At 46.6% G+C, this 26,094-nt stretch overlaps 1 protein-coding gene across 2 annotated transcripts in view; it reads right to left on the bottom strand.

The window, feature by feature from the left end:
• Positions 1 to 26,094, bottom strand: part of AP2B1 (adaptor related protein complex 2 subunit beta 1) — a 95,810-nt gene that overhangs the window by 23,152 nt on the left and 46,564 nt on the right. The window contains exons 13-18 of one of the 2 annotated variants that reach the window (XM_055001285.1): positions 24,857 to 25,116; positions 22,321 to 22,513; positions 15,483 to 15,524; positions 13,958 to 14,104; positions 13,549 to 13,694; positions 9,106 to 9,235 (exon numbers count right to left, since the gene is read on the bottom strand). In XM_055001285.1, coding sequence (XP_054857260.1) covers positions 9,106 to 9,235; positions 13,549 to 13,694; positions 13,958 to 14,104; positions 15,483 to 15,524; positions 22,321 to 22,513; positions 24,857 to 25,116 — 918 coding nt within the window. The remainder of the gene's footprint in view (positions 1 to 9,105; positions 9,236 to 13,548; positions 13,695 to 13,957; positions 14,105 to 15,482; positions 15,525 to 22,320; positions 22,514 to 24,856; positions 25,117 to 26,094) is intronic. The other variant, XM_055001286.1, reaches the window with a different exon arrangement.

Raw genomic sequence — 26,094 nt, 5'->3', positions numbered from 1 at the left:
CCAGTCACCTGCTTCAAAGGATGACTAAAAATCCTGTAGCAGTTGACAGGATTTTGGAATTTGGAGGGAATGGGATAGAAGCTTTGCAAGACACTAACAAGGCCCATTCCTTGCCTATGCGCACACTGCAGAAATTTTAGAGGGCAGAGACTACATCACAGTCACAAGCACTTTTTTAAAAAAAATTAAAATGTTAAGTGGAAATATCTAGGAAGTTTCTGCAATCAGTACTATACTCCATAAAGCCTTACAGCAAAGGTTCCTAACATGGTGCCCATGGGTGCTGCGGTTCTGCTAAGTGTTTTTAGAATGGAGGACAGATGGGATTTTGCCCAGCAAGGCTTTTGATTGAACACTGGAGATTTGATTGGCTGCGCAGATTTTTGAAAATATTGCTTTTGCAGCAAAAAGGCTCTTCACTGAGTGACTGAAAGGAAGCTGCAGCAGCCATTTTGTGGTTGGCTCCACCTACTGCGGCAGCCATTTTGTGACTGTGCCTACGATGCTACGTCAGAATTCCAAAGGTGCTCACAGGCTCAAAAATGTTGGGGACCCCTTCCTTACAGCATAATGCAAAACTATTTGTTGCTATCTAAGGCTCAAGAGATAAGAACCATTTTAGTCAAGTGTCTAAAAGGGTAACAGTCTACGCAGGAAGTAAACACATCCAAGAAAGGGATGCCCACAACTGAAGCACAACTAAATATTGCTCACCACAACCTTGGAAGTTGAGAAGCACCCAGAGCAGGGCCAGAAGTGCCTCTCTCAGCAGATGGGCAGGTTCATTAAGAGAAGGTGGTCCTACCCCCCCTTGCTCTTCACACATACCCATAGAAACAGCATGCCATCACACTGTGTATTCCCACTGATCCTGTACCCAACTGTAGCCAATAGTGTGTCAGCAGGGAGAAGGCAAACCTAAGATTTAAGAACATCACGCCCAACATTGTTGGAAGTTAAGCAGATCTTCAGGAAGGACCAGATGTGAAGGCAGACCGTGTCCTTCCGAAGCTGGATCGTTGATCTCTGAGAAATCCAATGGACAGGGTGGGATTGAAATCTAAAATTAATTCTGTTACTAGTCAACAAAGCTAGGCAGGGCATTGGAGGCCGAGTTTTCAAGATCCCATTTCCCCTAAAAAGAAAAGATTCCAAGGCAGCTCCATTTCCACGCATGGTACCAAATCCTATGCTTGGAGAATAGCAACATCTGTCGGCTGCCAGCATTAGCACGGGCCCTCGATACTTTCCACCCAAGAGAGGAGGGCTCTTATGGCTACAATCCTTGACCAAAGCCAGCATTCTGCAGCACCAGGTGGCCTGGAAGAGCCTGAGTAAGTCAAACGAAGAAAATATTCTCCAGGCACTCGGCGCTGATGAAAATCAATGCAACAGGCACAAGCTGAGTCAGAAGAACCGTGCTGGGCTGGCAAAGCACTTGGTGTGGGGCGTTGTTGCTTTTTTGTTCCACGTGTTGCCATCTGGTTAGGTAATGCCTAACTAAGCAACTGAGCAAGGCCCTGAATTCGCACAAACCGTTCCTTGGCGTGACTATATCAAGTTGCCAAGCTGGCCTTTTGTACCTGAGCAGTTTCACAAGTGTCTTTGAAGCAAAACTCTTCCCAGGGCCCTGTTCAAACCACACTGCAGAGAAGAAACTGTGACTCCTGCTTGGCTGTTTTGTTTAGATGCTCCTTTAGACCAGAGGTTTCCTAACTTCCTCCATTTGGGAAAGTCTTCCATGCAGAGTCATTATGCGGAGTGTTTGCCATGGGTCTCTTGTGCCTTGTAAACAATTCCAGGGGCACAGTCTTTATGTGTGGGTCACAAGCCAGGTCTGTTGGACCCTGGTGATAACAAACCATCATCTTGTTGGCAGAATGCCTTTGCAGCAGTCAGAACATCAAACTGCTTTAAGATTAACAAAAGCTTTACTATTAGAACTGACCAAAGTGGATAGGAAAGCAGAGAGATCAGTCAAGCTTCCTAGCTCACTTGAGAGCAAGTTTGTGTGTAGAGTTCTAGAGGGCCAACCTAAAAATACCATTCTGCAGACAGACAAGAGGGAAAGGTCTTTACGAAAGAAAGTATTCCTCTTACAATACTGTCTATTCAGATCTTGCTCCCCGCCCCGCACCATCTTCTCTTCTTCTTTGTATACTACATATTGCTAATATATTTTGACACTTTTCTGCAGCTATGCACTGCAAGGGAAAATTGAGCAAGACATATTCACTTACAATGGAAAAGAGCAGTAGCACCTATAAGACTAACAATGTTTGTGGTAAGGTATGAGCTTTTGTGAGTTACAGCTCACTTCTTCAGATACATCTAGAATGTGAGTCCACCTGCCCTTATATCTTGGAGTGATTTCAGATGCTGAATGACAATAACTGGTGAATGACAATAGCAGGCATGACTGGATTTGGTATGCAGAGGGGTAGTGGATGTGGAGAAATTAGCATTGTTAATGAGACAGGAAGCCTAAGTCTCGATTCAATCCAGGTGGAGGCATTGTTTTGAGCTTTGTCTTGAGCTCACACCCTACCACAAATTTTGTTAGCCTTATAGGTGCTCTTGGACTCTTGCTTTGCTTGTCTTTCACTGCTACAGACAGACTAACAGGGCTACCCATCTTGATCGATATTCACTTACAGAGAAGCACCCCCCACCCATTTCTTCCCATCATGAGCATCTGTGGTTCTCCAGATCCTTTTGGGAACTGCTGCTCTAGACGGGCAGTCTGCAAGTTTTTACAAGATGGTTTACTTTGAGGAGGGGGGTGGAGAATGATGGGACTGGCCCCCGTCCCATGTCCAAAGTAGCATGCTGTAGCTACTGCTAAGTTCACCCTCTCAGAGGACAACTGTAGAGCCAACTATGGGGATGAGAGGGCTCAAGCTAATCTCTGAAGCCAGTCCCAGCACAAAATGTTCCCCTCTGTCACTATCACGTGGATATTCCTCTCATCACTTCTCAGACCCCCCAAAGAGGGAAAGCGCTCCTGATGGGTCCTCAGAAGGATCCACTCCATGGCTGTTCTCTCCTACTCCTGTCTGGAGAAAGAGGCTAAGGGGTCACTGGGAGACCCAGTGGGATAATAATATAATAACAACATTCCATTTATACACTGCCCTTCAGGACAACTCAACGCCCACTCAGAGCGGTTTACAAAGTGTGTTATTATTATCCTCACAACAATCACCCTGTGAAGTGGGTGGGGCTCAGAGAGCATTGAGAGAGCTCTGAGAGAGCTGTGACTGACCCAAGGTCACCCAGCTGGCTTCAAGTGGAGGAGTGGGGAATCAAACCTGGCTCTCCAGATTACAGTCCTGAGCTCTTAACCACTAAACAAAACTGGCTGAAGAGGTTAGAGCACTGGAATGGGAAAAACAGAGTTCAAGTCCCCAACTGTGTGACCCTGGGGTTGGCCACTCTGTTCCCAGTCTAATCCACTTCACAAGACAATTTTGGGAGGGAAAACCAAATACGGTGCTCTAAAGTCTTTAAAGGTAGAATCAAAATGCAGTAGATGGAAATATAGAAAGATCACATCATTAGTTTCAAGACCGTAACAGAGCACATGAAAAAGGTTACCCTTTGTGCTCATCAGTTCTCTGACCTTCTGAAGCACAAGGACAACTGTGACTATGGAGCCAAAAAAACACTAATGGGAGCATCAAAGTTCGTTTTTAAAACATCTACATTTCTCCCTCCCTCCCTTCTGCAAACAATATTTTTGTACATGCTAATTCCACTGACTCAGCTGTGTGGACAAGCTGCTCTCGCATTGGATGGGGGGTGGTAAAAGAAAAAAGGAAGAGGGGAAAACAGCGATCCCCTGCTGCACACCGAATTCCTCAACAGTGCTGGCAAGAAAAGGAAGAAATGTTCTGTTTGAGGGCAACTGTTTTGCCTGAACCACATGCGGTTCCAGGGGCCACAATCGGGCAAGATCATCAAAAGCACGGCCGCAGAGAGGATTTGACCGTGGCCTGCCTTTCATCTCTTAACTTGTTCCGACTTGGCTCTCCACCACGAGGTCTCTAATAGCTCCATGTGGTAGCTCCCCCGGCTGTGGAAAAGGGCAGCCAAGTTGTACAGCAATGAAGCAGCAAATGCGCCAACGGGCAAGCAGCTGGCACGAGACCTCCTACTTTTTAACAAAGCACCACTCTTCTCTGCACGCAGTGGCATCAAGGATGCTGAGGGAGGGGACTCCCTTTCGCAACACCTGGAAACTGCCTCCCCAAAGCTGATCAGAGCATCCCACCTGGAGATCTCAGCGGAGTGATTTCCATTCTATCGTACTCGTTGACTGACTGATTGATTTGACTTATATTCCACCCTCCCCACAAGTGGGCTCAGGGCAGATACAACAGAGTTATAACTACAAAAATCATAAAAACAAACGAATTCTGTGCAGTAAAAGATCACCCGCAGGGGCAGCTACAATTTCTTGGCCCAACCAACACATCCCACTGGGTGGAGTCAGTAGCCAGGTAAGCTGATCATATGCCTGGCGAGATATCTCTGTCTTGCAGGCCTGGGAAAAGGAGAGTAAATTGCTCTGGGCCTGGGTCTCTACAGACAGAGAGTTCCACTAGGTAGGTGTCAGGATGGAGAAGGCTCTGGCTGTAGTTGATGCCAGGCAAGCCTCCCTGGGGCCAGGGACCATTGTTTATCAGCAGATCAAAGCATCCTCCAGGGCACATATGGGGAGAGGCGGTCCCGCAGATATGCTGGTCCCAGTCCGCTCAGGATTTAGTAGATTAGAACCAAGGTGGGCTAGTACCATTAATGGAACCATTAGAGGAAGGGTAGAAAGTAACTGCACATCCCCTCAATGTGCTTAGATCTGGCTTCAGCTGAGAATCCCCTTCCCAGAAAACATCGGTATTGAATGTCATTCCAACTCCTTTTTTAAAAAAAACAACAACTGTGCTGCTTGGAGTGGCAGCTCTGGCTGATGTGGCAAAAAAACAACCTTGGCTTGAGAACCGTTCTCCTGAAGCGCCAGATTCTCTGATTGGAACTACGCAATAAGCATTGGACACAGCTGAATGCACAGCCAGCAACATTACACACATTACTTTGCTACAAAATTAGGATGTGTGTGAGGGATTTTTACGGAACACAACATCTGGTATTCGTAATTTGGGTAACACTGCAATTCTGAAAGAGACCAGAAAGAACTGAGCATGTAGGAAAGGGTGCAGAATTCAGATACAGGAAAATCTCAGCCTTTGTTGTTATTTAAGTCATGCTGCTAATCATTATGGTTATTCTGACGGGCTAAACAATGTGTTCAGTGGTTGGGGTGGGTGGAACTCCGGGGCTCTCGAGATCCTTGCCTCTCTCCTCAACATTAGCAAAACCAGAGTATCTTATGCAAAACCATTTTTTTTAAAAAATGCAAAACACGTGCCATGGTATTTTAGTTAATATGCAGTATTTGTGCACATTGCAGAACTTACATACCCTTGGCTCAGGATTTTAATTTCAGCATGGAGTACGGGAGACCCTCAGATGGGACTGGTTCTCCAGGGAAGATACCCAAGGAACTACTTGGGTTGGCAAAAAGAGGAGAGCACCTACAAATCTCACAAGGCCTTAATTAACCTCGAGCTATTGGCGATGGGCAATGCCCCTGGCTCCATAACACATTGCTGGCTATGCCCCAAGCCAAGCCACAGCTAGCAGGGATGCAGGAGGAGGCAATGGGTATACCTTGCTCAGGGTGACAAAGTACCTTGAACAGGCTCCATCTTCGTCCTGGGCTTGTAAAGGCCACAGGACTAACATTAGGCTCATAATTCTAGCTGGCTGCAAGCATTCAGGATGCAAAGTTCCAGACCCAACTCTCTGTCATTGAGAGCTGGAGAACATGTGGAAGGAAGAGATGACCCATTCCCACATCCCTTGACATTGACATAACAGACAGTACATTTGCCAAGCGGTCTCACCGAATGGGTGAAGGATGGGAATGGATGGGAGAATGCCTGAGATGCTCCCCCCTAGGATTGCCAGGTCCCCTTACCCTCCTCCTTAAGGTGAGTGCCGGGGGGGGGGGCATGGCACTCACCTTATTCTTTGTCTTCACACACGCTCCTGAGGCAGTGCAATGATGCCACTTCCGGGAAGTGACATCATCATGCATGGAGGCCTGTTCCCCCACCTCTCCCCCTCCCCCGGCAGCCTGGTGAGTGGTAGCAGGGGGCAGAGGGTGGGAGCAGGGGTTTCCCTGCCACCACCGGTGGACTTGGGGTCCCTACCCCCCCTCCAGACATTGCCTTAAGTTTCACAAGAGAAGACACACTGGATATGAATAACAAATGCTTTTTGCATCTAGTAAAGAGTCTAGTGGCACCTTTAAGACTAACTAACTTTATTGTAGCATAAGCTTTTGAGAACTACAGCTCTCTTCGTCAGATGCATGGATCTGCAAGCATGCATCTGACGCAGAGAGCGGTGGTTCTCGAAAGCTTACGTTACAATAAAGTTGGTTAGTCTTAAAGGTGCTACTGGACTCTTTACTATTTTGCAACTACAGACTAACATGGCTAACTCCTCTGGATTTCTGCATCTGTCGCGCACGCAGGGCCCAAACGGCATAATTTGCACACACTGATTTTATGATGTACAGACTGTAAGGTTTGTCTTAACAAACTAGGTAGCCAACACAGAGACCAAGGGTCTCAAGGTGACTGGGAGGGGGGGCACAGCAAGCTTATTTATTTATGAAAAATTATTAATATATTTTTACCCCTACCTTTGGCCCCAGAAAGCTGGTATACCTCCAACCCCATGTCAATTGAATATCCCCACAGCTTTTAAGATTATTGATTAAATGGTTGCAATCTTTGGACTTGTCAGCTCAGTATTTTCTCACTCCCTCCAAATTAGCAGTTGCATCTCTGCCACCTTAGTGCCAAGTTGGAGCCTGTGGTACTGAGAAAGCACAGCTATTTCAAGCTGTTTGCTTGAAGCTTCATTAATTAGCCATCAGGACGCAGAACGTAAGAGCCAAATGAGAAAGCAGGTTGGCTTGCAGGTTTAATAAAGGAGACTTGGCAGTCATGAGAAGACACTGATGGCACATCCACATGGGGTGGGGAAGGAGATAACAGCTTACGGATGCGATCCTTCTGTGCACCAAAATGATGCTAAGGATGCAACAGTGGTGCGTGCCGCACCACTAGGAGCCAGCAGACTTGTAAAATGTGGAAGCCAGCCCGCTGACCACTACAGACGCAATGCACATCTCATCGGTGCTCAAAGATTGGCAACGGCTTCCAGTTTGTCTCCAGGCACGATTCAAAGTTAACCTTGAAAATCCCCAGCCTCTGGTACTTGCTTCTACAGGAACTTGATTAGAATTGATATGTGCCATTCTTGGGGACACCAGATGGTAGATGGGTGTCCGGAGGCTGGGATCCAAGGGGACGCAAGCTGAGTTGCACTAGAGGAAGGCAACTTCCCCACCTTCACACTCTTGCTGCAGTTTATCCCTCCTCTCTCCAGAAATCACATTTCTTTGGTCAGGAGACTGGAAGGAACAGTAAGAGGTGACCGACTGGGAGTCTGCAGAAGGAGGGAGGCAACTGGGAAAAACCACTCTCCCCTCCTGGAATAGCTGTTTCACTGAAGGAGCTGCTGCTATGCCACGGAACTGCACAACACAGAGTCCCAGCAGCCTGTGTGTTGATTCCGCTTGTCACCTAAAATCAGCTTCCCAAGTGGCTTTCAGGAAAAGAACTACCACTGCTGATGTTCCTTACAGAGCAGAGTCCCTAGGTCAAACTTGGATCCATGTAGCATTGTTCCCCCAGCATCTGGAGGCCAGGGTTGCTAAGCGGAACCTCTGGTTGGAGTCTAGCTCAGAACACCTGCTACCATCAATAGGGGAGGGCCTGTTACTTTTATACTCTATGTGGGCTTCCTGGAAACACCCGCCTGCTGTTGCTGCAAACAGGCTGTCTGATACAGCAGATCCTGTAAGCAGTCACCACAAGACGAGAATCTGTATTTTGGCATACTGTTCAAGCACAGAGAGCGCACCTCTCTCTGCCTAACGGTAGACTTGACTGCAAACGATGTCTTCAGTAAGCTGCTGCCCAGCAGGTTTCACTACAAAAGCACGGCTCAGACAGCCCCTGCCCAGTCTGGAGCCATAAGCTGGCCTGCATAGGAGCAAGAGGGCTCTCCGTCTGAAGGGCTAACAGATTTTTGAATTTGTGCTTAACTCAAAAAATCCTACCAACTCGGTAGGTAACTGGAAGGTTGGTGTTTTTGCTTTTTTCCCAGCACCTTCATCAATTTTTTAGGAGCCAGCTGTCCCCTGCCAGCTTTCATCTCGGGTAGCAAAGAGAACCAGACCTCATGCTTAGGAGCATCTGGAATATTTCTGTCCCCTGCGGCTTTGCACTGGAGCACAGACTTGGATGCACAAAACCTTAGATGTAAATAAAGCAGGGCCTTTTCTCCAGTGGCCCCGAAGTCACAGAACACCCTCCCTTCAGGAATTTCATTTACCTCTGCCCTTGGTGGCAACCTTCTGAAAGCATTAGAAAAACTCGTTCTTTTTCCCAGCTGCTTTTGGCAATTAGGATTTTTTCTTTTTTTTCTTTTTCCATCATGCTTCTGCATTAGGCGTTTGGTTTCATGATTTTAAAACTGGTTTTGGTTTTTTTCCAATTATTTTCCAAACCACTTGATACATTCTTTTACTGAGAAGCTGGCATAGATTTTTTTAATTATATAGAATAAAAACTTAGGAACTAGACTCTCCTAAAGGAGTATCTTTGACAGCAGCCAAAATTGTCACTACATTCCATTTCTGGATTTCTTTAGGCATTCAAGTGCCAACTTCTTTCACTGCAAATATTGAAGACACTGATGCAATCTGGCAACTTTAGAGATGAGATTCATTGGTAAGCAACTTTGCCTTTTTGACTTTCTTAAGAAGGTTAGTAGACAGAGAAACAATGCCCCCTCAAAAATAAAAGTTTCTGAAACTGAGCAACATTTCTTTCTTACCTCTGCAATTGTTCTTCCCCCAAATCTAAGCCTCTTCCTCCCGCCCCTCAATCACACAGCTCCTACCTGGAGGTTGTTCAGGGGCTCCATCTTCATGACCGGCCCCAATGTGTTCAGGGGAAGGGAAACATCAATGCTCTGGTTTGGCATCAGTGGAGTGTGGATGGCCAAGGGAGTGCTGGGAATGACTCCGAAACTGGGGAGAAAAGAAGATTTTAAAAAGGCATGTCAAAGTGCTGGGAGAATCTTACAGGTCTTGTTTCAGAGAGAAAAAAACAAAAAGGCAGTATCTCATAGTGGTTAGAGTGTCAGCGTAATCTGCCTCACAGGGTCGTTGATAGGGAAATGTAGAGGAAGGGAGAACTATGCTTGCAGGCTGGAAGCCCTTGGAGGAAGGAATGTGTCAGAAAGATTTGCCCTGCTGGAGCAGAACAATGGTCCATCTAGCTTGGCCTAGAGTACCCAACCAGAGAAGACCATACTGAGCAAGGTGCACCTAGGATCCAGCTTCTTCTAAGACAGCTGCATATAATGCCTGGTATCTAGGCATTTAGTTGTAAAGCCTTAAAGTTACTCAAGCCTTTGGAAGAAGAGGCAGAGATTTCCTCCATTTCTCCCAGGTATATCACCCTATGCTCTTCTTGAGACTCTCTGCAGACCCATCAAAGAGCACAATCCAGGGAAGTTTAGCAGGCTGCAGTGGGACAAAAAGGCTCCGATCTGCAAGATCTGCAGACTGATGGACCTGTGCCACTGGCTACTATCCACTGAAAAGAGGTAGCCTCTTTCACAAATCTAATTCTCGCCTTTCTCCCTTCCCCCCAAAATCTATCTGAATGAACAGCCATCACATCATCGTGTGGCTGTGAGTTCCATAAAGCAGTTCTTTTTGCCTCTCTTGAACTGACTGCTAAGCAACTTCCTTATGACCAAGACCACGGAATCTGATAACTGGGGTGTTATTATGCCTGCTTGATTATATAAAATTGGGCATTTGCATCTGGGAGGCAGAAACGACAAACAAATGAGGCATTCCTTCACAGCTCCCTGGCAGGAGAACTAATGCAGCAGCCAGAACCTGGTATTCACTCAGGCATTGCTGCCTATGAAGACCTCTGCACAGCGAACTCTGGGGCTTTTCTGGCCAAACAAGAGAGCTCAAAAGTAGCAGTGCAGGAATGAGACTCTACAGAGAGTAGGTTCTACTGAGAAGCAGAGATGTGTCCCTCCAACCGAGGGTTTCGCTCGTATGTAATCTAGCAGGCAAGCCTGAACTTGGCACGCTCGTCTTGCTTAACTGTTAGTGCCAAGAGCCCTGCCTGAAAGATCCTCCCAATGGATTCAGCCCGAGCGAGCGTATGCACTACGATCCAGCTTTCCTCAAAAAGGCTGCCAGTAATTTCAATAGAAGTCTCCCCCCACCTCCAAATTAAATTTCATTTTCTAATTCTGCAAGGCTAATCAGACATAAGACAGGCTGCAGAGGGGAGAATGTTTTCTGGGTTTCTGCAAGAATGGACAGCGCAGAATTGGGAGCAGAATTCTGGCCCCCAAGAACTGGGGATTTTTCACAGCAAGTTTCTAGTCCTCGTGACTGCAAATGCATGGCCTGTGTCTGTTGAAATCAGATGGTGGGCAGAGGGTTAGCTTTAAGAGATTTCCAGCAATCAGGGAGAGAAGATGATTGCTGTGGTCCCCACCCAAAGATTGCAGAATAACTTATGCAGACTTATACAAATACATACAAACCAGTGTCAGGGACGATAATTTATGCAGCTCGCAGCATCCAGCTTTGCTTGCCACAAGGTTTGGAGTTCTATTAATGCAGGGTTTTGTGTTGTAGACTGGAGGCTTTGGATAGCCGAGGCAACCCCAAAAGACTGGTTTGCAAAAGCAACTTCACAAACACCTGAATCCAGCTGCTTAAGACCAGAGGATTCAGGGAGCATAACCCCCTACGGTTTACTGGACTGTCTGTTGAGAAAAACAGGGAAGCTCTTCCTTCACCAAACTCTCCCAAGCCACTGAAAATTTGCCTAGCTCCCTTATTCTCTTTTCCCCAGAGGTTTGCCAAAGCATAGTCTAGATTGTTCAATTCAGATGTCGGTATTGGGGGTAGGGTAAAAGCATTCGTGCATTGTCATTTGCCCGGAGGCTACAGGGTGGGGGCAGATGATACAGCCAACTTAATAAAGATAAAAGACCTTTTCTAACAAGCTGACTGTAGGATTTCTAGAGGGGGTGTTGCAGGAGGGGGAAGCTTCACATCGTCAGGCTGTACTGACCAATGGCATGATCTCTCCCCCACATTATGCCAACCGCTTGCCTGCAACGCCCTCTCATCCGTCCACAGGGAAAGAGCCGGGTTGGTACAGAGGAATTTCCGGAGAGCTATTCTGAATACCGACATTAGCGTCTTCTCCCAGGTGGCTCCCGGCAGCTGCCGTTCTCCAGCAGCGGCAGAGAACCAGACCTCTCGCTCTGCCTTCCAGACCGCACTCAAGTCTGGCTCAACGCTTCCTTGCCCTGAAGTTAGCCTCGGATTATTTGCAGGGCCTTGGATGCCTTGCGCTTAAAATAAAATAAAAAATCTGCAGAATGAACAGAAGAGGACTCAGAAAGGTGTGGGCCCAGTCAGTCTCTCTCAGACAAACGGGGGGAATCAGGAGGATAAAGTGGAGGAAGGAGAAACCACGAGCGCAAGGAAAACACGCCAGAGAAATAAATTATACAAATATCTATTTATTTACACCCCACTTTTCTCATCTATGGGGAACGTTCTCCCCTCGTCCATTTTATCCTCACAAACCCCCTGTGATCGGTTTGAGGCTGGCTGGCAAGCTTTCATGGCAGAGCAGGGATTTGAACTTCTGTCTCCCAGACCCCAGTCCAGCACTCTAACCACTACACCATGCTGGCTCTCATAAGCTTTGCTTACGTCTGTGCAACACACTCTTTTGTTTATTCATTATACCCCGCTCCGTAGATTCCAGCGCAGCTCTACCACCCTTCCTCCTCTCTTTAAAATTCACATTCTGACCTTTTTAACAAAACGGGGCTTACCAGCATACGGCTGCCTGAACTAATGGTTTTCAAACTTATTTATTTAAAACATTTATTAGCCGCCCTTCTACCTTACGATATACGCAAGGCAGATTACAACAGACATAAAAACACATTAAAAACGTTATTTAAAACCACATTCTAAAGCAGTTCTAAATAAAAACGGTCTTCAGCCACCTTCTAAAGATCAAAAGTGAGGCACTGCCCTGGGGAGGTTGTTCCGTAATCATGGAGCTGCCACCGAAATAGCCCTTCAGGCCCTTTTACCTTCAAGGAAAGCTATCCACATTATTATATTTATTCCACCCTTCTCCTCAAGGAGATCACGGCAGTGCCCACACAGCCCTCCCCTTTTCCATTTTACCTTACAACAACTCTAAGAAAAGCTAAGTCAGGATGAGTGACTGGCCCAAGTTTCCTCTGAGAAACGAACGGCTGAGAGGTGGTTGAACCCAAGTCCACACTACTCTAAACATCGTTCCACTGGTTCTTGAATTGTTGGCCAAGGAACTTCTACATGGCTGCTGAGGAGCCTGGAGCGTGTCCTAGGATGTGAAACCTTTTTGTGGCGTGCTCACGAGGCACTGCTAAAGAGAAACCAAGAGGAGCACACACAGACCCTGGATGAGGGGAACTGATGTTCACAGTAGACATGCCATTTTCAGAGAAGCTTGAGTGTCACAGTCCCCTGGTTGAAAGCTACAATTCATCCACAGCTGCAAACTAAGAGCCTTGTCACGACTGAGCGTGCTTGGTGACTTCTTAACTGGACTACTACAATGAATTTTATGTGGGGCTACCCTTGAAGACAAGTCGGGAACTTCAGCTGATCCAGAACACACCATCATGGCTTTTATCTAGGGCTGGTTTCATATTCCACCAGTGTCACAAGAATTCCACTAGTTACTTGTTTCCGCCCCCCCCCCCAAGGTTAATTTCAAGGGGTTGATGTTAACTTCTTAAAAGCTGTATATGGGGGCTGGGATAATTGTAACTTTCTGTGATCTAGAACTGAGACCCCCCTCTGAGGACGCTGCCTTCTGACAATGATTACCATTGGGAAAGGTGCCTTGCAACCATGGCATTCCTACCTCCTGGAAATGTGCCCAATCTCCTCTGGTAATCACAAGACCTGCTTTGGCAGATTCAAATGAGAGTTTAGTTTGTGGTTAGATTCATTTCGAGTTTAGTTTGTGGTTCGTAAGATATCGCGTGTTGTTTTTTGTATTGCCACTGGACTCGCAATTCTCTCTCGGTTTGTCAATTCAGACGAGAAGCAAGAGTATGAATCAGGCACAAAGTGAGAGAAACGAGCAGGTGGGTGTGGGTGGACAACTTATTTCTTGCCCTGATCCTTCCAACACAAAGCAGGGAGGTAACAGTTCAGTCAATAACGATATAATCAGGCTGCCGGGGTGCATCCACTCAGTCCTCCGCTGCCCTTACCTGTTCTTATTGAACTGAATGGCGAAGTCTGTCATGTGCTGCAGAGCTTTGTTGCTGAAGCTCATGTCCATATAGATGTGTCCTTGCCGGTGGCCGAAGGTCCCAGAGATTTCCAGTCCTTTGGCCTTCACTGCTGGCAGCCAGACCTGGCAAAGAATTGAGGGAAACAGTGATCTGGGGTGAGCAGAGCTTGGCTCGGGAACCGTGACCAGCCCTGATGAGATCTAATGTTGACGTGGAGAGAAAAGCTGGGGCGGGCCTGGGCGAAATTTTAGCCCTGTGGCAAAGACAGCAAAAAATCTCAGATGCTTGATTTCAGCCAAGTTGAACAGAAGGGGCAAGAAAGCAGAACGGGAAACTGTTGTGCAACACACAGAATCTACACAGGGGCCATATTGGTCTTGCGTACCGATTTGGGGGACACATATCCACCAGGCGCCATGCCGATGCCGGAGGAGAGCTCAAAGAGGTCATTGAGGCCGCTGCTGACCACAGCTGGGGTCGGTGAAGGAGCAAAGGTCGCAGGCACTGACGAGGGTATGAAGGTTTGTCCCACCTGGAAATCATTGCGGAAGGAAAGGTACAAGGGTTAACATTTCGTACACAGCAGATGCCTTATTAAATAAAGCATGAACCCGCGCAATATCGTGAATATTTTAAAGCTCTTTACAGGAGGCTCGCTGAATTATCAAGAGCTCTAAATAATGCATATGCATTCCAAGGCACTCCCGGACTTAATCCTCGCAATCGTTCCCCATCACCTTTGCTATCTGATTATCTTCAAAATCATCACTAATAGTCCTCTCGCCTTCTCGGGCAGGAGAGATCTCTTGAAGGGGTAGGGTGTGCTTGAGCGAGCAATTCAGCCCCAGGACAACCTAATCAGCTTCTAGGAACTCATCTTCATTTGTAAGTTTTTGAGCATGTGCCACATTACAGCCATTTTTTTTAAAAAAAAAACTGCAAATAGCTGGGAACAGCAGACAACAGGGATGCCAGAGTCCAGGAGCTGTCAAGAGCTAAAAGATGTGGAGACGTGGCTGCCGAAGAGGGCACGTGCCCAATTTCTCTTCCTGCCTGCTGACTCCTTTTATTCCCCAAGTCCTGACATCATTTCCTCCCCAGCTCAGTCAAGCGATCTCATTTCCACTTTGATTTTAGCACAGCTAAGCTCAAAGACATCTTAATCCAAGCTGGGAAGTGGGATAACAGACAAAATGAAGCCGCTCTCATTGGACTGCTCAGGTCTTCATACCCCGAAATCTGGCTCCTTAAGACTTTTTGCAGCAAGGCATTCCAAAGCATCTGGTGCCCAGCAAAGGTGCCCTGCCCTGGGCCCCATGATTAACTGGCTGACAGATCATAGGAAATGAGGCAGACAACTTGCATATGCCTTGCAGATAACTGATACCATACTACTGCTCCCTGTTATGCATGCTTCAACACACGGTGCACCTGAGGATTCTGCCTTGCAAAATTAGAGACTTGGACCATTTCTAGTTTTCACCTGGGGCAAGCCTCCCATTTACCTACTCACGATCCCAATTTCCCACTCCCGAGGAACTGAGGAGTGCAAGAAAAAATGGCCTCCGCACCATGATGCTCTAGGAATATCCCCTAGTCTCTAAAGTAATGATCACTTAGAACAGGGGAGGCAGCCTAGAGCATCACCCAGAAGAAGCATCACATCCTTCCCAAACTCCACTGACCCCAGGCACCATCCCCCTGAATCTCCTGGCATTTGCAGAGGTTGTATTGGGAACCCTAACCTAGGGATTCCCAGAAATAATGGTGTTTTACGAACCACTGGATTTTAGCCATTTACAGCACTGAACACTTTGCTAAACAAAACTGCAAGTGCCTGGGGCAGGGGGGAGTGAGTGTAAAGCTTTTTTTTTTTTTACAAGATCTAAAAATGAATGGTGGGCACTTACTGCAGGGCTTCCTCCAATTCCCCCACCAAGGTCACTGCCAAGCTGCAAGAGAGAAAAAGGAGAGAGAGGGGAGAGAAAGAGAGAGAGGGAAAAGTTCATTTCAAGCATCAGAAAATAAAGAGCGGGTGGTTCACGAAAGACGCTGCGAACACGCACTCCTCATTTGCTCACCATGAACTGAGCAGGCGTACTGTGTGTGGAGGGAATGTAAAATACAGCAAGGGGAGAACCAGCTGCAAATCTGAAACCCCAAAAGCCTGCAAGGAGGATAGCTGGATTTTGCAAGTGTGGTAAAAGCAGACCCGCCACCACTGCATGTGCGGGCCAGTCAGTGGGAAAACCTCCTGGAAGAACACTACCCAGCCCATCTCAGAGTCAGCCTATCCCAAACTGTTCCCAGATGACATTTCGTTCAACATCAGTCTTCAGTCAGCTCACAAAGCTATCAACCCCGCCCCCCCTCTGCAGGCTTTGACATGGCAGCCATCTTGCTTTCAGCCTCGGAGAGCATGCCTAGACACAGGCCTAAGACTTTCTGGCAGAATCAGAAGATCAGATAATGCCAGAAAGTCTGGGCCTGGTCTAAGCATGCTCCCTGAGGTTGAAACCAAGATGGCTGCCATGCTAAAGCCTACAAGCTAGTGTGTGTGGGGTGGGGGTAGGTTTGTGAGCTCAGCCATGCTAAGATGCCAGTCCTGAGCATCTATGTCCCAGAAGGCCTTTGCAAGCAGCTGATGATTTGGTGAGTTGTCTCAACAGTTTACTGTACTGATGATAATAACAGTTCATTTGTATATTGCTCTTCTAGGCAGATCATTGCCCATGCAGAGTGGTGGACAAAGGCAGTGTTGTTATCCCCACAATGCAGCTGGGGAGCTGGGACTTGCCCAAGGCCACCTGCTGAGCTCATGGCAGTCGTGAGATCTGGACCAGCGAAGTACTGCATTGCAGCTGATCACTAAACCACTATGCTACTCCAGCTACTGATTATAGCAAGATTGGATCTTTCAGGGTGGTTTTTATTAGCGTTGCTTTGGATAAGAAAATCAGGTTACAAATCCACTAAACAAAATAATAAAGAGAAGCTGGAGGGGGCCCAGTCATGCTGTTTCTGAATGTACCAGGCAGCTGCCACCGCCAACCTTGCCCGTCTTGGCCCACCATCTTCTGCAGCCGCCCATATTCTCACCCATTCGCTCCATGACCCAGTCCCTGCACTGGGATTATTACACTGCGATATACTGTGCATGGCACCTTTACTGAGCAGGAGAAAGTCGGACCCTGCCCCAAGGAGCTTGCAATCCAAAACTGGAGACAAGGCAAAGGAAGAGAGATGGAAGTGTAGAATACGCATCACTCAGTTTCTTGTAGTGGAGCGGTGGCAACATCAAGGATGAGAAAAGACCAGCACCTTTCCAGGAACGATTCACTAACAAAATCACCATATCAGGCTTAACATCAAAATCTAATACGGAATGACCAAAAGACACAGATACAAATGATAAAACACCCTACAAATCTTAATTCACAATGCTACCGTGTTATTTAATATGGGTAATAATATAGGAAATTTAATGTCTAATATAATGTCTAATATAATGCCAATATAATAGATCTGCTGTATGTAGTTCAATATGTATACCCAGTGTAGTGCTATCATATTTTGGTTACTCTTGTATATATGAACGTTTGAAAAATAAAATACTTAAATTTGAAAAAAAAGAAAAGATCAGCACTGAGAGCCACTGGCGCCAAACGGAGCAGAGAAACAAGAGTCCCACTATAACTGTGGAACAACCTGGAGCGAAGCCTTTGACTAGTGTCAAGTCCTAAAAAAATTACCAAGCGTCACTTTCTTAGTGAGGCAAGCACGTGGTCCTAGAGTCCGTCTGCTGCTCTCCAGTTCTCTCGGAGACATTAGACATTAGCTCTCGGAGACATTAGCTCCCAATCCTGGGAGAAAATGTTTTTAGGTTCATGCACTGATTGTTGCTAGATGCTACACTCAAGGGCAATGCCTGAAGCCAACAACTAAAGGAAGAATGTTTCTAACAAACTCTGGGGGGGGGACATATTTTATACAAAAAAACCCACCTTAACTTGACTGATGCTTAGCAATCATGAACAGATTAAGATGTATTTAGTGGTGGCTTAAAACAGAAGAACCCTCCCAAGTTTCTAGTAATTATCACTAGAGACTGGTGAAATTTCAACATTCAACCAAGCAAGATTTCTAGTTAAGAACATATAAAAAGACCTGCTGGAACAAGTCAAAGGGCTACCCAATCTATTATCCAGCGTCCAACAATCAGATGCCTCTAGGTAGGTCACAGCACGGACAACAGCTCTTCCCCATCCCAGTTACCTACCAGCTGGTGTTCTAAGGTACACAACTCCTGAATGTGGAGGCTTCATTTTGCCATCATGGCTAACAGCTACAGACTTCATTCACCACTACCAGTTTATCTAGTTCCCTATAAAAGCTAGCAGCCCACAGTGGATCTTATGGGAGCAAATTCCCCAAGTTAATAACGTGTGGAGTGAAAAAGTCCACCAAGCAGGCATAGGGTAATCCTAAAATCTAATATTAAGAGAGAAAACATCTCTCTCCCCACTTCCTTTATCCCATTTTTACTCCACTATTCTTCCAAGGATAAAACTCTGTAGTCTCTCTCTCTTCCCCTCCTCCACTAACCCCTCCTAAGAGCGAAATCCCCAACTTGTAAAGAAGGTGCTCCAACCCCATGATGACTTTTGCTTGTCCTTTTTCTGTACTTCTCCAGTTTTATTAGGGGCTGGCTCCTCAAACAATTTGCACAGCTCTCTGACTATTCCCAAAGGCCAAAACATTTGATAAAAGGCAGGAAAAGAAATGTACCTTTTGCTTGATCAACATCCTTTAATCAGGTCAGAGAATCAGGCTGTGATTGGTGTAACATCTGGGTTTGTACAGCAGTGGGAAAAACACACCGCCCCAGTTACAATTCTGAAGTGCCACAGAAGTGGCAAAGGCAGATGATTAGGGCCGAGTTTAAAGCAAGCACGCCTTGCTCAAAGATTAACCACAGCAGAGATATACCCTGAATAACTGTTGATTGATTTAAAGTGGTCCATGTTTAAAATAACCCAAACCTCCACATTCCTCATTATTCTGGGACAAATCGTCGGGCCTGCCTGGTGCAGGGGATGGACAGAGATGATACCCTGGGTTTTTTTCTCCCCGATTTGGCTGAATGCTGCACTTCAGTGGAAAAATCCCCTGGCTGCTTATTGAGACTTTTTCTTGCAGAAGTAACTGCCTGTCATTATTGCTTCTCTTCAATCGATAGCCTCTAACTGTAGAAGAGAGCAAGCCCCAGGAGCGTATAGCGAAAAGCAGGAAGAAATCCTGAAAAAGAAGGGAAACTGAATATGAGACCCAAGCAGATTAAATTTCAGCATGTGAGAGACAGGCAGCCCCCCTCCTGGGGTAGGATCTCTTGGGACCATTCCCAGGGGAAATCAGAACAGGGGAAAAAAACAACCTTCCCCCTAGCAGTGAGCTTACATAAAGCAAGGCGGAAATGGTTTGTGAATAATTCTACATAATGAAGCCAGATGTTTTTATCTGCTTTTGCTGACTCCTTTGCCAAGCTTATCTCAAAAAAGCCACAGGCTCGGAAGCCAAGCTTGAAAGACACAATCAAGGCTTCTCAACTCTGATATTGACATTGTCTCTCTCTCTGCACCAACACTAACAATAAAACCTGCCCCAGGGTTTGGAGTTCTTGATAAAACTGAGGGCTGGGGTATGGAGGAAAGAGATCCTGTTCTTGAATTTTGCCGTAGGTCAGTGATTGTGCTTTGTTTTTATTGTGTTCTCTTATGAGTTTACACAGCACTGTTCTGGTATGTGGCGCTTTGTAGAGCAACACAAACGATAAAGACAGGACTCTGCCCTGAGGAGCATACAATCTAAATACTCGGGGGGGGGGAACGCCTAAGACTTGGCTCAGACATCATTTTAACCTATGGGACCTGCATGGACAAACGCCACGTGGGTCAGAAGCTGAAGCGTGGAGGGGAACTGGGTGCATGGAAGAGTCGGCTAGACTGAATCCTTCGCTTCTTTCTTAAACACTGTCTAATTCTGCTTTGTTGCTTTGATACATACCTAAGCCTGTATATTGCATTGAAGCAATTTAGACTGTCCCTACAGCATTGCTAAAATATTTAATCTGCCTTGAGTCTCAGCAAGAAAGGTGGACTATAAAGTAAATAAATCAATCGATTGCCCTCTTTTGAACTGAATATTCTGATTACTTATTGTATTTACTGACCACTTTTATCACAGAAATAGAAGCCAGGAGGAGAGCGGTTCCAGGCACTATGGAGGGGTGTCTGGCTGCTTCCTGCCCTCCCTTGGTTCTGGATTGCCAGTGGACTACAAACCACAGTTTACCAATTCAGATATTAGATTGAACCACCAGGGTTTGGTGTGATTTCAGAGCTGAGCTGAATGGGCAAGAAACGAGAAAGGCACACCCAGAAGTATTACAATAATGGATGAGCACACTTTGTGTTAATTGAAAAGTCCAAGTTTTACATCCCCCCATCCCCACCGAGAGATTTCTGCAGTTTATCATGAATCATGCAACCAGAATCAACATGTACAACCTCGCATCTTCCGCAGCACATTCTGCAATTTTAACTCTCCTGATTTACTCGGCTTCTGCCAGTTCTGGAGACGGAGAAAGGAGCTGTCCAGAGTGCTGAAATCCTGTCCTATACTAATAGGAAATTAACGTAACCTGGCCTGTATTGGGCTGAACCGTGGCTACTTTAGCTCAATATCATCTCCTTTGTCTGGCAGTGGCTCTTCCAGCAGAAAATGGGCTTTCCCTGAAACTGTTCCCTGAGACTCCTGGGACTGACTGAATAGTGGATCTCTACTACTAAGCCACAGTCCTCCATTCTTTTTACTCAACAAATTCATTTACTCTGCAAATGCATTGCCCTGAGGCCTCCGACGAAGAGGAGATTAGCGAGCACATGGGACAGTGGTTTGCAGTGGTTTCACTAAACTGTACAACTCTCTGCCTCATGAGTCTTGGACTGGCCCCCTTATGCCTCACCTTTGTATTTTGACTTCATAATGGTATTCTTATAAAGTTTAGAGAGGTAATTTTTAATAACTGCCACAGATGTCATTCATTTTTGTAACCAGAGCAAAAAGGTGGGGAAAATACTTTAAATAAAAGGACACTGGGCAGCACCAAGGGATCTTCAAGACCCCTTTGACCAATCACAGCAAGCAACAGGGAGTCAGATGGACCAATGGCCTGACCTGGGCACTTACATACATGCAGTCCAGTGAACGCACATGAATTACCATCAAGATTAAAGGCACAGCTTGGTAAATGGCAATCACATCTTTTAAATGTGAGAGCCAGTTTGGTGTAGTGGTTAAGAGCACAGGACTCTAATCTGGAGAGCCGGGTTTGATTCCCCACTCCTCCACAAAGCCAGCTGGGTGACCTTGGGCGAGTCACAGTTCTCTTGAGCTCTCTTAGCCCCACCCACCTCACAGGGTGATTGTTGTGGGGTAATAATAACACTTTGTAAACCGCTCTGAGTGGGCATTAAGTTGTCCTGAAGGGCGGTATATAAATCGAATGTTATTATTATTATTATTATAAATAATTAAAAAGACTCTTGCTTCTTATGAGCTGGGATGTACCAGTCAAGGAGCCGGGTGCCTCCTGCTTGAACTGCAAGTTTCACATCACCCGGGGAAACGCAGCCCCACTCAGATCCAACTTGTCTGATCCAGAGGAGTTAGCTGTGTTAGTCTGTAGTTGCAAAATAGTAAAGTGTTCAGTAGCATCTTTAAGACTAACCCATTTTATTGTAGCATAAGCTTTCGAGAACCATAGCTCTCTTCGTCAGATGCATATGATGAAGAGAGCTGTTGTTCTCGAAAGCTTATGTTACAATAAAGTTGGTTAGTCTTAAAGGTGCTACTGGATTCTTTACTATTTTGCAACCTGTCTGATGAAGATAGGGCAGGGACAATCATAAAGTTGCAACAGTCTCGAGTCTCTGGTGGAATTTCAGTTTGTAGGAAAAATCCTGGCTGCCTCTGAAAACAGCAGCTCTGCCATCGTCCCCTTCTCCTCTTCTGTGCCTGGTGAGGTCCACTGGAACATATGAACCTGCTTCATATGGAATCAGAACACTGGTCATGTAAGCTCGGTGTCTACCTGGCAGCTGAGCGCCAAGGTCTCTGTGGGAGGTCTTTCCCAGCCAGATATTGAGCTTGGGGCTTTCTGCATGCAAAACACACTGAGTCACAGCCACTCCCCACAAATCCAGGAAGGGACATCACTGACAACGTATTTCCCCATGCTCTGCTTCACTGGAAAGGAAGCTCACAGCCAAATGGGACCGGGCCACACTCCTGTTTTCACTAGATGTTGCCAGTGACAGAAAATGAGACACAGGGATGCTGCTTTCTACAGCAGACAAGGGTTCCCCATACTGTCTAGCTCTGCTCTAAGTCATTTCCAGTCTACTCAGTGCTTCTCATTATCTGAGACAACACTGGAAGGGCTGACCTCTGGCCTGCAGGGCTGGAACAGAGCATGAGCAATGCCCCGGTCTCCTCTCAGGGGCTACTACACTCTCTTTCTGCTAATGCAGAGCTGAGAAGTAGAATAGGGAAAGCCACAGATCTGTGCTTTTTAATAGCCTGCACGAAGGCTAAAAAAATAAATAAATGAGCTTCAGGGCCCCAGAAATTCTCAGTGGTGATGCTAAAAATGCCACCTCCACCGCCAGGAATACGAGTTTTGCTTACCAGGCTATCCAGCCCTCCTCCGAGAAGGTCCACAGCCCCCATCTGCATGGACGACACTTGTGGCACGTTCACCGGCGGGCCGAGGTCGAGGTTCAGCAGGTCGCCCAGGAGGTCCCCCTGGGATGGAATGACCTGGGGCTGCTCCAGGTTGGTTGTGGTCGTGGTCCCCATGGGGCTGTCTCCTGCATCAGTGCTGCAGGAGGAAGAGAAAAGGGAAGGATCAGCTGCTGCCGAAAGGGAAGAAATGCTTCGGAAAGAAGAGGCAGATTCCTTTCCGGCCGTTTTGGGCTGCCACGGCAATGCTTTACGCATTTATTATTATTTAAAACGTTTAACAGCCGCCTTTCTACCTCGGGAGACTCACCGTATGAAAAGCACAATGTTAAGAGACCACAATTTAAAAGCACTATTTGAAACTGCCAATAATAGAAAAACAGAACTAATCAAACGCCGTCCAAATAAAACCATCTTCAACTGCCTCCTTAAGATTGACAATGGAAGGGCCAGACACCTCCTTGGAAAGGTTATTCCGTAATTCTGGAGCTGCCACTGAAAAGGCCCTCTCTTGTGTACCCACCGGATGAGCTTCCTTGGACGATGGGACAGTCAGGAGGGCCTCTCCTTGTGATCTGAATTCCCAGGCAGGAACATATGGATACCCCGGTCCCAAGCCTCGTTGGGCTATATAGGACAGAACCAACCCCTTGGACTGGGCTAGGGGGCATATTGGTAGCAAGTGTAATTGCTATAGTATCAGGGTGCTGTATTCGGTAAGTAAGACAGGGCAACACAGAACTCTTAAGACCCAAAGATCTTGCCTCAGCCAGGTCTCACAAAGACGGTGGCATGCTGTTTTGTGTCATTTGGGTTGCTCCCATAGATGCTGCACTGCATAAAATCAGTACAATCAGTGAGGAGAGCCTACGGGATGTTGTGCAAAGCTGTGGGTCTCTGTGTTCCATAGTGGCACAGATCTTCCTCCTCATAATGGCACAGATCTTCCTCCTCCCCATGCCAGGATGCCTCCCTTGATGCAAAATCTAAAAGCAGAAGCTGTATATGTACCTTCGTGGTTCCTCACCTTTTAGGGCACATCAGGAGGCCCATGGTTTGAATCTCACTTATGCCACACATTCACCAGGTAGCACCCTTCCCTAAGCTGCAACGTGCAACCTTATCTATTTACTTCATTTGTACCCCACTTTTCTCCCTAAATGGGGATCCAAAGTGGCTTAAAACATTATTCCCTTTTCCATTTTACCCTCACAACAACCCTGTGAGGTAGGTGAGGCTAAGAAGGTGTCACCCAGCAAGCTTCCATGGCAGAGCAGAGATTCGAACTTGGGTCTCCCAGATCCTAGCCCGATACTCAAAACACTACATCATTCTGGCTCTCACCTTACCGGGTTGATGTAAAAATTATGCCAAGATCACGTACACTATGCTTTATAAACACTTGTAATCGCTAGGCAAATGCACAGTATTATTACTTGGAGGCTAATTACATGCTACAGACATGTGTAATGAAGCGGATGGGCTTTTCTTTTTCTTCTAATGGAAGGGAACATCAGGAAAGAAAAGGGGAGAAAGAGGGATGCTTGAGCCATGTATTTTTCTGCCCTGCCAAACACTTCTTCCGACGTTGCCGATGCATATTTGCAGAAGTAAAGATATAATCTTGGAAATGAGGGGTGGAGCAGAAGAGGGTGAAAATAATTCAGTCACAACCAGATACAGAGCATTCAACCAGATGGCAAGCAAAGGCGGGGCTTTTTCAGGGGTGGCACCTCTCTGGTAGAATGCTCCTTCTTCTTGAAAATCACACAGCTCCTAACTTACTCTCTTCTAGGCTCCAGGCCAAATATTTCTTTTTACTGAGAGCTAAACTACAAGAGACGAATTACATGAGGATGCTCATGTGAAGGGAGTCGCATCGTTAGCCGGGAAGCTGAGTTTTAAGAGAGATCGGAAGGCTCTGTCAATTTCCCCTCTCTACAGAGCACAAAGATCATTCCTCTTCCCCTCCCAGAAAGGGAGGTGAAACTGACAGCGCCTTAGGGAAGCAAAGAGAAAATTAGCAAACCCTTTGAGGAGCCATCTTTGCTGGCTCTGCAGAGAGGGGAAATTGACAAAGCCTTCCGATCTCTTTTAAAACTCAGCTTCATAGCTAACACTGCGACTCCCTTCACATGCACGTCCTTGTGTAATTCGTCTCTTGTAGCTTAGCTCTCAGGCTTTTAATTCAGGAGATGGTCTTTAAAATTGTTTATACCCTCTGATTGTAGCCCATTTTATGAGAACTGATTTTACAAGACTGTTTTTAAATTACCAAACACATTAAGCTTTTTTAATGCTCCGGCTGGGTTTTTAGTAGCTTGTTAATTTAACTATTCTCAAGCCATTTTATGTTTTACTGCATGTCACTTGGTACCCCACCTCCAGCAGGTCCTCCCGAGAGTCAGCTCAGAAAATCTTCTAAACAAATCAACAGAGGGACTCTGGTTGGATGCGACAAGGCAATTCATGCAGCCCTTACCTCCCGTGGTGGATGGGCAGGTGCTTGCGATGGATCCCGTGGCTGCCCTCCACAAATGCATTGGGGGGCTTGTGATACACAGAGGCCAATGAGCCAATGTGGCAAATCAGCTCATCCAGCAGGGTGGGCTCAATCAGATCGGTTTCCTCCGAGATCAGGGGCTTCTCCGACAAGACCACTTCCTTGGCGGTCACGGGGTCCGTGGAGAGGAGGCGCCAGTAGATGTAGCCACGATCCCGCAGGTCTGGGTTGTCGGAATCCTAAAACATTAAACACAGGATGTCCAGGTTGTCTGCACTGTTATGATTTGTGTAGTGTCCTGGGCGTACATGGCACTACAGCATCGTTTCAGGGGGAGAAAAAATGGTCTCAGTCACACTGGAGATTGCAAACTGACACGTGGGGCAGAGGGTGCAGAAGGAGGGGAGGGTTGCAAGCAGGATTCTTCGCTGAAAAGCATTCCATACCCCGAGACTGGAAAAATGCACGGGGACCGTGTTGCATAACGAACTTTCAACAATTCCTATTATTTTAGAAAGTGCTAGTGCCTATACACTAGCACTTTATAAGATAATAGGAATAATAGGAATTGTTGAAAGTTGTTTACAAAGCACACTGCACTTTAGCACAGCTGGTTGTGCCAAGGTTGCAGTTTAAAATTGTTGGATGCTTGCCTCTGACTCTTTACCTGTCTAACACTCCCTCTCTCTACGTGCACTTAAAATATAAAAAATATAAACATATGAATAATTTGTGATTTATTTTGTTATCTGTGGATGTCATCGAATATTTTGCTTTAAATTGCTCTTGAATGTAATTTAGTTAGGAAGTCACGGCGTTTGCTCAGCTTTGGATTGTTCTACCGTGATTCTCTCTGCTTCTTTTCTTATCTCTGGGAGGTGGGCAAGGAACAGAGTGACAGAAGGGAACAGAGGCAAAGGCAAACACCTTTCCTGTGCTTTCTCTGTAATGTTGGTAAACCCGAGAGTCTGATGGTGCCACTAGGGATCCCACCCGTACCCCACACAACTGAGGGAACACGGCAGGGGACCATAACGCCAGAGGTTATAACAAGGGCCAACCTGGGTCCAGCCCAGCACCCTACAGTGGTCAACCAAATACCTCTAACAAGCCCACGTGCAGGTGTTTGGTGTAGTGATTAAGAGCGGCAGGACCCTAATCTGAAAAACCAGGTCTGATTCCCCACTCCTCCGCTTGAAGCCAGCTGGGTGACCTTG

The sequence above is a fragment of the Eublepharis macularius genome, chromosome 17, assembly GCF_028583425.1.
Source record: "Eublepharis macularius isolate TG4126 chromosome 17, MPM_Emac_v1.0, whole genome shotgun sequence".
In the NCBI taxonomy this organism is placed as follows: domain Eukaryota; kingdom Metazoa; phylum Chordata; class Lepidosauria; order Squamata; family Eublepharidae; genus Eublepharis; species Eublepharis macularius.
The sequence above is the reverse complement of the archived record's forward strand: the minus strand, read 5'-3'. Positions and strand labels throughout refer to the sequence as shown.